Raw genomic sequence first — 12,228 nt, 5'->3', positions numbered from 1 at the left:
ATATCAAGGTTTAATACTGATAATATAGTAACAAAAGAGGAGTTATTATTATGCATAGAAGTACATTTTTAATACTTAGACACTGGCATACATTGACCTAATTTTTACATTCAAGATTTTCTTTTGTAAAAATTGCCTTTTTGTCACATTACACTGTTACACCACAAAAAAGAGGCACCAGCAATGAACAGAGCTCAGTGAGTTACCACATGAACAAAAGATAGAATATCCAATCTGTAGTACATGTAACAGCTTATTCAATGAAGCTTGTGAATGGTTATGTATGTATTTAGTATTGAACAAAATCTTCAAACCAGAAGATAAAATTTGTAGTCACAGCTTTGTTTTTTTTTTTATTAACTTACCTCTTTAGACACCTTGAACAGAAACAGCAAAAAAATATTTATCCCAGTACCTGTAATCTGCAGGTCATGCGCGTGTTTGTTTCATTTAAGTAGTTTGAGATGACAAATAAAGTTTTGTGATGCATGGTGGTCCTGCAGTGGAGGCAGAATCATCAGAGTTTCCGGTCACAACCTGGATGTGGTCCAAGAGCCGAAAATGAGAGTGACCCTCAGTCCTCCTGATGCTCTGCCTCCCAGAAGGAGAAGGAGCATCAAGAAGAAGAGAGAAAAACATTCGAGTGGAGGACACGATCACATCGGTCCACTGAAAAGGTGGAGGAGGATTGTTCCAGAGGCAAAATGTCCTGAGGGGACACTCTGCTATGACAAACATGTAAGTTATGTGAGTGTTAACAGAAATGATAGAGCTGTGTACATGTTTGATCTGTGCATTAAAACTTCCTGTTATCTCATTCAGTATGAATCACGCTGCACGGTGGACAGCTCCTCTCTCATCTTGTGTCCGACTCCTGCTGTGGGTCTAGAAGCCAGAAGGGCAAGAGTTAAAGTTCACTTCCTGTTGGACAGCCTCCATTTTGACTTCAGCACCGTGAGTAGCGAAGCTTTCAGCTATGAGCCCAACCCCAAGCTCTACAAGCTGAACAAGAATGACTCGAGCAAGCCGTACCACCACAAACCTGGCAGCATCATCTCTGTTGAGGTGAGATCCAGGGATTAAATCTACTTGATTTATTTTTATTTTTCAGACAGCGTTTAGTAAACCCTGTAATTTTTGCAGCAGAAGAGTGTAAAATAATGCTTCTGTTTTAGGGAGAGTTCCTGGATCTTGCCATGTACAAGCAGGAGGTGGAGGCTCGGATCGGGGAAGGTTTGTGTTTGGTGAAGACCCTGACACACAACCACCTGTACTGTGAACCACCAGCCCAGCAGCCTTCTGTCACAGCCAGCAGGAAGCAGGACAGCATGGACACCCTGCCTGAGTTCACTGTAAGTTCCACTGTTTCCATTTTAGAATCTGAAATCAGTGGCACAAACCAGCCCTAGTAGATCCTTTGCACAACTGGCCACATGTGATTTTTAATTTTAAGTCATTTTTAAACTTAAACTGTTACTAAAAGCCCTTTTAAATGTGTGGTTTATAAATGTGTCTTCCAGGTGAAAATGGGAAATCTGAATTTCTCCCTGGGTAAAGTGCAGTACGACAGCCAGGCTCAGTCTACGTTTCCCCTGGAGGCTCAGGTGGGAGTTGGAGTTGGAGCCTCCATCGTGGCTCTCATTGTACTCATCATAGTGCTTATATACAGGTAAACACATAGATGCACAGTATTGTCTTAAATCACTACAAAATCTAATATTAAATTGGTTCAGCTTTGTTTTTTTACCTAAACATAGTGTGTCTGTCCCTGCTGTTTGTCAGGAGAAAAAGCAAACAGGCCATGAGAGACTATAAGAAGGTACAGATCCAGCTTGAAAACCTGGAGACGAGTGTCAGGGACCGCTGCAAGAAGGAGTTCACAGGTAGAAAATCACCTCCCTCAGAATAAAATTAGTAACTGAACTGAAACCCTTTATTTTTATTTTTAGATCTGATGACGGAGATGATGGACATGTCCAGCGATCTGGTGGGTTCGGGGATTCCCTTCCTCGATTACCGGGCATATGCAGAGCGTATTTTCTTCCCGGGTCACCAGGAGTCGCCACTGAGACGAGACCTGGACGTTCCAGAGAGTCGGAGGCAGACGGTGGAGCAAGGCCTGGTTCAGCTCTCCAATCTGCTCAACAGCAAACTCTTTCTCACCAAGGTCAGGCAAGACGGTTAATTAAGACTGGATAAAAGTTTGTTTTAGAAGGTGTAACATAAAGAAATTCAAAGAGCAGTTAATGCTATTTTATGAGAACAATTTGTCAATTCTCAGTTTGAATCAGTCAATTTCCTTTATGCACTCTATTCAAAATTTTTATTGCAAAATTAAGTGTTTTGCATTTAAGGTGGATGAAACTAATTTGACTTACATCTCCATATCATCACTCCAGTTTATTCACACTCTTGAGACCCAGCGGACATTTTCCCCCAGGGACCGGGCCTACGTTGCCTCTCTGCTGACCGTAGCCCTTCACGGTAAACTGGAGTACTTCACAGACATCCTCAAGACTCTGCTCAATGACTTGGTGGAACAATATGTGGCCAAGAACCCCAAACTCATGCTGAGGAGGTGAGGAACTTTTACCAACTGAAGCTTGGTAGTTTCTTTTCCATCAGCAGATAGTTCATGTGTACAACTTTTCTTTTCCTCCAGAACGGAATCAGTGGTGGAGAAGCTGTTGACAAACTGGATGTCTATTTGTCTCTTCACATTTCTGAGGGTTTGTACTGCAGGATGTTACACCTCACCTGTTAGTGGCTTTTTGCATCATAAGACAAGATAATCTGTCAGTAATGTAATAATTTTCAGTGAAAACAGAACGACACTGAAACACTCTGTTCTGTCTGAGCAATGATCCATATGATATTTAATATTTCACCTGCTGCATTTTACTTTTGTTTTGCATATTTTGTATATCTTGCATCTATGAGGATCAAACAACTATTATTGTCTTACAGGAATGATGGAAAGCTTCCAGACCTTTTGAAATCTTTTATATTCAGAATGCTTAAAGAGGATTAAAAAATACTCTCATCTAATTAAATATGGTTCTTCAGACAAAACCAAGGAAAAGTCATCATTTTATGGGTTTTTTTGTTTTTGTTTTTTTTAAGAGAGCTCACATCCCTCACTTTGCTTGGTATTAAGTTGAAACATTTGTGATATAAGATATATTTTCGTTCCAGTTTGTTTTGACAGAAAATTTTCAGCTCATTCTGTTTTTAATGAAAGCTGAAAAGTGCTCATTTGCAAAGTCATGAAAACAAAACAAACAAAATCCACATCCTTTTTTTTCTTACATTTATTGTTATTGTGTCCCTAAATTGCCTGGGATTCCAGACTTCATCTTTTATCAGCTTTTGGATACTTTAAAAATGAAGAAATCTTTTCTTATCCTTCCAAACATCTGGGCCTGAAAACAATTCTGTCTTACAACTATAAAAAAAAAAAATTTCAACCTTGTGGCTAATTTTTTTTCTTCTCGTACCATCAGTTGTGAAACATTTGACATGACAAGTGTCTGTCCCTGCTAACAGGGTTCAATAAATTCAAATAAGCCTTCAAGTAAGCTGTCTTTTAAAAAAGTAAATAACTTTCTAAAGTTCTTTTTTACTGCACTGAACCCTAAGTGTTGCCCTCAGAAAGACTTCATTTGAGTCGGTGTAAATCAGATTCAGTTCATCGTAAAAGAAGGATGTTCAGTCCCAGCTGATGAGAGGTGAAAGAGAACAGTTTGTGCTGTAATGGCTCCCAAATAAATGAAGACTTTCCACCTGTTCAGGAATCAGCGGGGGAGTCGTTTTACATGCTGTTCAGAGCTATAAAACACCAGGTGGACAAGGGACCCGTGGACGCTGTGACAGGAAAAGCCAAGTACACCCTGAATGACAACCGGCTGCTCCGGGAGGACGTGGAGTACCGCACGCTGGTGAGAACACGCCGGAGCCATCCATGTCACTTATTATGGTTTAGGAAATTTGTTGTTTCTTACCGAAAACAACTAACATTTCTCTTTGCTGTCATATGTTTGATTGATTTAATACTTCAATACTTTTTATGTTATCATCACAAGTTATTTTTCCCCTCAAAAAAACATAAACAATTTAGTTTGGCCTAAAAATATACAAATCAGTGAAGAAGTACTCCTTTTTATAAGCCAGTAGATTTTGTTTCTGATCCTTTTTTGTCCTAATTCAGATTTAAATTAAAGGCCTAGCATTTTGTGGAGGAAGACAGATCACCTGCCGCCTGTTATGCCAGAGTTTGCGACTAAAGTGTTTTTATGTTGAGAAATAAGAGCCATAGAGCTATTTTGGTCAAACTGTTTTGTGTTTGCTAGGACCACTTTATTGTGGCTGTATTTCGCACATGAATCAGTCGTAGATGTACATTCAGGGATTACTTTCTGAACCACTTCTGAAAACTGAACATCGTTGTCCTCGTCTATAACAACCTTCGTGTTTATCTTTTCAGACTCTAAATGTTGTGACGCCGACTGCAGCTACTACCGGAGGCACCACCAACCAGACGGTACCAGCGAAGGTTCTGGACTGTGACACCATCACCCAAGTGAAGGAAAAAGTTCTGGAACAAACCTGGAAAGGAACTTCGTTTTCTCAGCGGCCGCACGTTGACTCTTTACACCTCGGTTAGTTCAGTTTAGTTTTAACTCCACACTTTCTCCCAGTAGCTACATGCACCAATCAAACGTTGATCAGATGATCCATATCCTCAATTCCATATAATTAAAAGACAGAAATTTAAATTCAGATTTACCCACACAGTTGATTTCTTTGTCCAAAAAAGCTTTTTTTATTAGCATCTAAATGGGCAGAAATGATAAGAACCAAACTGTTTCAGGGAAGATTTGAACTTAAGGTTTTTGGAGAGTTATAAGTTTATCAAGCAGAGTAACAACACTTTAGTTATCTGTTTTATGCTCTCATGTGGCTGCATGAACATGTTTTCCTGCAGAGTGGCGGGCAGGTGTTGCAGGTCACCTAATCCTCTCAGACGAGGACCTGACATCAGTAGTACAAGGCTCCTGGAAGCGTCTCAACACGTTACAGCACTACAAGGTCAGTTGGTGCATTCATGTTCAGCCTACAGGCATGGAAACGACAGCACTACAAGGTCAGTTGGTGCATTCATGTTCAGCCTACAGGCATGGAAACGACAGCACTACAAGGTCAGTTTCACAAACACTTCTCTACCTGAGCAACTTCCCATACAACAATGAGCTAAAAAATATATATTTAAGGCTCCCTCATGAATTGCTACCTTCTCATGGTGGAGGAGTTTGTGTGCCTGAATGATACTGTCGGGGGAAGCCCCAGTAGGGTCTCCCGAGGCAGATTTTCTTCTAGGCCAGCTGCCCAAAACCACTTGTGCACAGTTTGAGTTCTGGAACCAATCTGCTTCAAAGGGGCTGGACTTTATTCCACTCTGGAGTTGCCCATGGTGGGAGGCTGCTTATAGCCCCCTTGCTTGGCACTTATGCATTGGTTTCCTCAGGAGATGAGAGGGTAGTATCCCTGCGCCTTCGGGTGGGGGGACAGGCTCTGACTGTTGTTTGTGCCTTTGCACCGAACTGCAGTTCAGATCAGTACCCAGCATCTTGGAGTTCTTAGCAGGGGTGCTGGAAACTGCTGCAGCTTGGGATTTCACCATTCTGCTGGGGGACTTCAATGCCCACATGGGTAACAACAGTGTGACCTGGAGGAGTGTGGAAGACCCAGAACACACTAGAGAGACTGTCTCTCGGCTGGTCTGGGAACGCCTTGGAATCCTCCAGGAAGAGCTGGGAGTGGTGGCTGTGGAGAGAGATATTTGGGCTTCCCTTCTCAAGCTGCTGCCGCCACAGCTCTGGAATAAGCGGCCGATGGATGGATGGATGGAAACATGTTTAAGTGATGAAAGCATTGTTTATTTTTTTTCCCCAAAATGAGAAAGTTGTGATCTGACTGTCCCTGCAGGTCCCTGATGGAGCCACTGTGGCCCTCGTCCCCAGGAACAACAAACATCACCTCCATGACAGCCATGATTACATGCCTGGAGAAAGTGAGTCACAAAAGCACTAGAATACAATATAATCAGTATAAACAGAAAAGAAAATAACTTTACGGGAAACAGAAATATCAGGCCTGCTCCTGATATGTTCACAATCTCCGTATTTTAAAGAGAAATTTTAAGCAATTCTCAGTGAATAAAAAAATCTGTTTTTAGCGTAGTTTGTATTTGAACTCATGTTTGACAAACAGCTGAAAACACTTTAAACGACCACCAGGTGTCTCTGTTAAACTGAATATTTGATGTTAGGCTCATTAGATAAACTGAGTTGGAGAACAGTTTATTGGCTGTTGTAAAAGTAGGTCAGCAATTAGGTGGAAATATTTACCATAAATATATAAAATATATGTTTACAGGACAGAAACATTTGTTTTGCAGTTTTCTAACAACAAAAACATGTTTTTAGCTTCAAGCCTTTCTCATCCAGCTGTTTGTCCCTTCTTATCAGAGACCCCGATGTTGGATGATGGGGAGGAAGGTGGCGTGAGGCTTTGGCATCTGGTCAAAGCCAGCGATGAGTCCGAGTTACCGAAGCACCGGAGGGGCAGCGTGAGGGAGAGAGGTGGGGAAAGAGCAAAGGCTATTCCTGAGATCTACCTCACACGTCTGCTCTCCATGAAGGTAAAACACATGAAATGCAACATTATCCTATTACTGATATTTCCCAAAATCTATTGTGAGCCTAGAATATTCACCACATGTGAAATATTAATTTTTATCATGTATGTGATCTTCACACATTGTGTAGCAATAACTCACTTTAAAAAGAACCTTTCCAAACACTTTATAAGTTTTAATGGACTGTAAAGTAATTTGTAGAATAAATTTGATAATAAACTCTTAAGTAGCATATTATAAATTTACCACAAGGCTGCCTCATGTGGTGCGATTACTGTTAATTTATTAATGTGCATCTATATTGTTATAGATCTTTAAAGAAGCCAAGAATAAAAACAAGGCTCTGTATAATAAACTCTATAATGGATCCTATATTTCCCAGAAGACCGTGTGCCTCCTGTTAGATCCTGCTTGTTAAAAGATTGTTCAAGTTTATTACATTTTTTTTTTCATTTTTCTTTCTCTTGAGAATGATGGAGGCTTTAAATATTGATTTTGTTTGTTCATTTGTTTATTCATTCTCTTTGATGTTTGCTACCCAGCAGCCAGTGCTTTCAGAGGCATGTAAACTGAACTTTATGTGTAAAATCAGAGGCGCTTCCCATCCATGAACTGATCTTACCTTTGTTTCGGTGTTCATTTATTGCTGTCACATTCTCTGCGCTGTCTCAGGGCACTCTGCAGAAGTTTGTGGATGATTTATTCAGTGCCATCCTCAGCACCAGTCGCCCCGTACCGCTTGCTGTCAAATACTTTTTCGACCTGTTAGATGAGCAAGCTCTGCAGCACAGCATCACAGACCCCGAGACCATCCACATCTGGAAAACCAACAGGTAACCAAAATTTGGAGCTCCTTGGGGTTACCATGTGGGAAATGTTGCTTCATGAAGAGTTTCATTCAGTTTAAAATCTTGTCCTGTAAAACAACAATAGAACTTGAGTCAACATTTGATTTTTTGTCTAATCAAACAGTTTACCACTTCGATTCTGGATCAATATCCTGAAGAACCCACAGTTCATATTTGACGTGCAGACTTCCGATCATGTGGATGCTGTGCTCTCCGTCATCGCTCAGACCTTCATGGATTCCTGCACCCTGGCTGACCACAAGCTAGGGAGGGTGAGTTTATCCTGCCGGACTCTACACGGCTAAGACAAACACAAAAATCATCCTGCAAAGATCTCCAGGGCAAAACTGTAAAGCTGGATCACATGGAAATGCTGACTATATTGCAGAAGATGACGATGCTGTAAAGTGACGTTGTAAAACAAGCCTGTTTCATGTGATTTACAGAACATGTTTCTCCATTTTCCTTGTACAGGATTCTCCCATCAACAAGTTGCTGTATGCCAGAGACATCCCACGTTACAAACAGATGGTGGAGAGGTAAGAATATGGCAGCCAGTCGCCCCATTGACCCTAGGCATAAAAAACCTCTTTAGAGGAAAGAAATGGGAGGGATGGAGAGGAGCTGAGGACATCTGTTAGTGGCAGACAGAAGGTAGACTAAGCCTGCGAGGCGTCCATGCATGGATAGTCTGGAAGCAGACTGCTACACTTACTACTGTCAACTACACCTAAAATCCTGCAGATTGTACTACTGACATACTAAAGGTTCACTGAGTTTCTCGAACAAATTTGCTTCTTTTGCTGACCTCATTAGTTCCTTCTATATTTTAATTCTTGTACATATTTAATTTTTAATACATTATGGATGTGAATTAGGCCAATGTTTGCTAATTATCAAGTCAAATCAATTTTTAAATAATTAAAAATTAAATGTTCAGTTATCAGCTTTTTCTTACCTTTATAGCTACACTGCTTTAACGCTGTCAACATTATTTCCATCAGCCTTAAAAAGTTTTGGTGTCTGATACAAACTAAAGCAACAGGAGTTACTGAGCACATTCTGCACCAGGTGCACTGAAATGAAGGTAAAAGTTTAGAGTTATGAAAATAATAAATCTCTTTTACATGGAGCTTTGTTTCTCTTCTTTTTTTCTGTAGGTACTACGCTGACATTCGACAGACCATTCCCGCCAGCGATCAGGAGATGAACTCTGCTCTAGCAGAACTTTCTCGTGTACGTTGTTTTAACCTCCCAACCTTGGAAAAAACATACATCTTGGCTGGCTACTGTGAATAGTTTTAAAAGCTGAAACTTTAAATGGATTTAAAATAAGTTTGGTGTGGATATTAAATGGAAATATTGTCAGCAAATACAGTTTTTAATACTTTTTTTTTTCTTCTCAAAACAGAATTACACAGCTGAGGTCAACTGCACTGTGGCTTTACACGAGCTGTACAAGTATATCAACAAATACTATGATCAAGTAAGTATCACAGAAACACACTCGTTTACACACTTTATTTCCACTATTTATATTCCTGCGTTTAGCCTTATCAGTGGAACTGACACAGAGTGAATGTGGCTACTTAAGTGAGCCACAGATTCAGTAGAAATAGTCCAAGTCTTGCCCTGCTGCTCACCTTTGGGTTTCATTTGGGCCACACAACACTCACAGTGACCTTTAGGCTACAACTAAACCCTCACATTAATAATTGTGCTAAGAGTTCTGGATTAGGCCCCAATGTGTCTGCTTCCTTATGGCTCAGTTATGGTTACCGCTGTCTAAAAGCAGGGATGGCTTGTAAACTATCACTTCTATAAATGCATACCTCCATCGCAGCTATTGGTTGTTGTTCCATCTATATCTAAAGGATGTATGTGGCTATTTGTGGCTAACTCTTTCCGTCTTTCTGTCAGATTATCACAGCTTTGGAAGAGGACGTTACAGCTCAGAAGATGCAGCTCGGTTACAGGCTCCAACAGATCGCTGCTGCTGTAGAAAACAAGGTGACAGATCTATGACCTCCAGACCTGGACTGGTATTTTTTTTTTTTAGATGGGGGAGTTCGTGATTTGAAGACATTGTTTTTTCTGGAAAAAAAAAAAGGAAATGTTGTGACACATACTGAGATTTAGCTGTTTGGACAGACTGGTTTTATGTGAACAGAGACATTAAGGACTCTGGCCTCGTTTCCTGTGACCCGCTCCAAACTTCCACAGGTCCTGGTTCTGGGAGGAAAGGACCGGTCCTCCACCAAGGAGGAACAACGTGAGAGAATGTGAAATAAAGCACATTAACATATTTGACATGTTTAGTTTCCCCTTCATTTAATTCATTGAAAGGACGTCATGGTATGAAGAGATCTTTGCTTTATTTTTTTCTCTCCTGATGGACATCATGTAAACAAACTGAGCAGAACATTTCTGCCCTGAATTTACAGGTTTTAACCTTCAACGTGCTGAAAGATGAAAAAAGGAGGATGTCGTCTTTATTGCTGTCAACTGTGGAGCATTTTCTGTTCTTTTAATGTCTTACAAACAGCGTCCACTGTCTGCTTATTGAATCTGAAGAGTTTTCTGTTTCCTTCCAGGTTTTTTAGGCCTTTCTTCCAAGTCTTACTTTATTTTTTGAGTTCAGTCAGTTTTGTTTTGTTTTGTTTTTTCATGTAAACACTTTCCACAGATTCTTTTTTTAATTTTGTTTTTTTATGTTTTAGCTTTTGTTTGTAAGTGCTGCCTTGTTCAGTTTGAACTGAAGCTCAGTGTTTTATTTTTGGGGTAATGCTTCACAATTGTTAATGTAAGATGTTAATGTAACCTGTTGCTCTCAGAAGTTCTCTAAAAGAAATTAGAGGTTCTTCTACAAGTGAAAACCACTGACCTATAATCAAAGAAACAATACAGCCCAGAAAATTGAGAAAGTTTAAATGACTGAAGTTACAGATGTATTATTTTATCTGGTCCTTATTTGGTCCTGCTTCAGGTTTTATTTTCCATTTCTTGGATTTGTTGTAGAAAAACAAAGGTTTGAATAAATTGTAAATCATTAGGTGATTCTGAAACACAACGTGGAAAGAATCTCTACAGGTTTATACATAAATGTGTATTTTACTGATTTATTTCACTCTTTTTATTCAATGCTCCTTTTTTATTCGAGTTTGAGTCCTTGTGTCTTTACAGTTTGAAGGAAACTGTCTGCGTTAAACACTTATTTCATTTTATTTTTACTTTTCTCTGCGGTCACCTGAGTTACATTCGGGTCCACCCGTTCTTCCCGTAAGAGAAACTTTTCCAAAAACCAAACAGATGTGTCCAGATGTTGTTTGCATTTGGCATCAAAGTAGATGTCAGACTTTTAGCAGTGTTGCAGCAGAGCAAAACCTTTTCTCTTTTAGATGTTTTTTTTTTATTTTCTTCATCTCAAGACTTAAATCTGACGTGGAACAAACGTGCCTGCTGCTCTGCAAAGCCACACATGGACGGCTTTTATTAGTTATTTAATTTATTGTTTATTTATTTTATTGCTTATGATGTTAGTTAATTGTTGAGCCCCTATGATTCAGTTTGTGTTTCTGTTGAAGAGAAATGATGCCTTTTGGTGTGTTTTTTTATGTTAATGATAAGGAAACACTGAGATCAAAAATCTAACTTACAATCAGCTTTTCTGATAATTCCACTCCTTTTACATTCTGCTTCAATTTGAAAACGAATAGGGATCATGTTTTATAATGTTGCAGTTACAATGTACATAAAAAAGCAGTTTTCCTCATCCTTTGTCATGCACATTAATGTTGTTTCCATATTATTTGTGTATGCACATCTGAGTTCTGATTCTTGTTGTGTAGATACACTCCGTTCCCAAGTAATCCTGACTTTAGCGTTCTCTAACTAACTGATAGGATGAGCCTAACAACAGCTTAATGTGATGCAATAAAGTGGTCCATATGTGAACAAATGTCTCAAGTATGCTTTCCTACATACTTATTCTTTCAAACAAACTATTAGATTCAAAGAGTTTGAATGAATTAAAGGCCTTGCATTTATTTGAAGAAATGCAGAAATCCAGATTTTCACTCTTTGTTGAGAAATGACAAAAAACATTAAGCACAATCTGTTGGTGATGTAAGATGTTACGCTCAGAGAATGTGTTGTGAATGACTCTCAGCTACTACCACACCATATTTTAGTTCAACATCTGTTAAAATGACTGAGTTTTAGCCATTTTGTGTTGGCTAATGTTGATTGGCTGTGGCGGCCAACTTGAACTGGATTGTCTCCAAACGTTAATCATTAGATCTACAACTAATGATTAACTTTCTGAAGGGTTCATTAAAATCTGTCCTGTGGCTCATGAGTTATTTTGCTAACAGACATGGGAAAAAAAACAAAAAAATATTATTTTTTTGGCTGTTTAGTTCACCAGCTTAATGTCAGTTAACACATTAGCTACTTCCTATCCTCAGGAAACTCCATATATGGTCATCCTCTCTAGGCCTGTGAAACGGTTGTGTCATGAATGCCGACCACACCAGAGGTAATCCTGCAGCGTACAAGGGTCCTTAGGGAATGATTTAGCAACTTAAAAATAAAACATTTTCCATCTTGACCAGAGCGAGGGCATTATTCTGCTGACTGAGTCTGCAGCAGACTGACAGCGAAGGAATACAAGTCACGTTTCAG

General features: G+C 39.6%; 1 protein-coding gene across 3 annotated transcripts in view; it reads left to right on the top strand.

Moving 5' to 3' along the window:
- Positions 1–11,499, top strand: part of LOC108233134 (plexin-B1) — a 55,675-nt gene extending 44,176 nt beyond the window's left edge. For all 3 annotated transcript variants that reach the window (XM_017411382.3, XM_025004888.2, XM_017411383.2), the window contains 19 exons: positions 504–738; positions 823–1,065; positions 1,176–1,352; positions 1,521–1,669; positions 1,783–1,883; positions 1,950–2,167; positions 2,400–2,578; positions 2,663–2,729; positions 3,792–3,938; positions 4,484–4,658; positions 4,985–5,088; positions 5,986–6,070; positions 6,528–6,700; positions 7,370–7,530; positions 7,670–7,817; positions 8,020–8,084; positions 8,706–8,781; positions 8,957–9,031; positions 9,466–11,499. In XM_017411382.3, the coding sequence (XP_017266871.1) occupies positions 504–738; positions 823–1,065; positions 1,176–1,352; positions 1,521–1,669; positions 1,783–1,883; positions 1,950–2,167; positions 2,400–2,578; positions 2,663–2,729; positions 3,792–3,938; positions 4,484–4,658; positions 4,985–5,088; positions 5,986–6,070; positions 6,528–6,700; positions 7,370–7,530; positions 7,670–7,817; positions 8,020–8,084; positions 8,706–8,781; positions 8,957–9,031; positions 9,466–9,570 (2,683 nt within the window). In that variant the 3' untranslated portion in view covers positions 9,571–11,499. The remainder of the gene's footprint in view (positions 1–503; positions 739–822; positions 1,066–1,175; positions 1,353–1,520; positions 1,670–1,782; positions 1,884–1,949; positions 2,168–2,399; positions 2,579–2,662; positions 2,730–3,791; positions 3,939–4,483; positions 4,659–4,984; positions 5,089–5,985; positions 6,071–6,527; positions 6,701–7,369; positions 7,531–7,669; positions 7,818–8,019; positions 8,085–8,705; positions 8,782–8,956; positions 9,032–9,465) is intronic.
- The last annotated feature ends 729 nt before the right edge of the window (positions 11,500–12,228 follow it).

The sequence above is a fragment of the Kryptolebias marmoratus genome, linkage group LG8 (assembly GCF_001649575.2).
Source record: "Kryptolebias marmoratus isolate JLee-2015 linkage group LG8, ASM164957v2, whole genome shotgun sequence".
In the NCBI taxonomy this organism is placed as follows: domain Eukaryota; kingdom Metazoa; phylum Chordata; class Actinopteri; order Cyprinodontiformes; family Rivulidae; genus Kryptolebias; species Kryptolebias marmoratus.
This window is presented reverse-complemented; position numbering and strand designations above follow the sequence as displayed.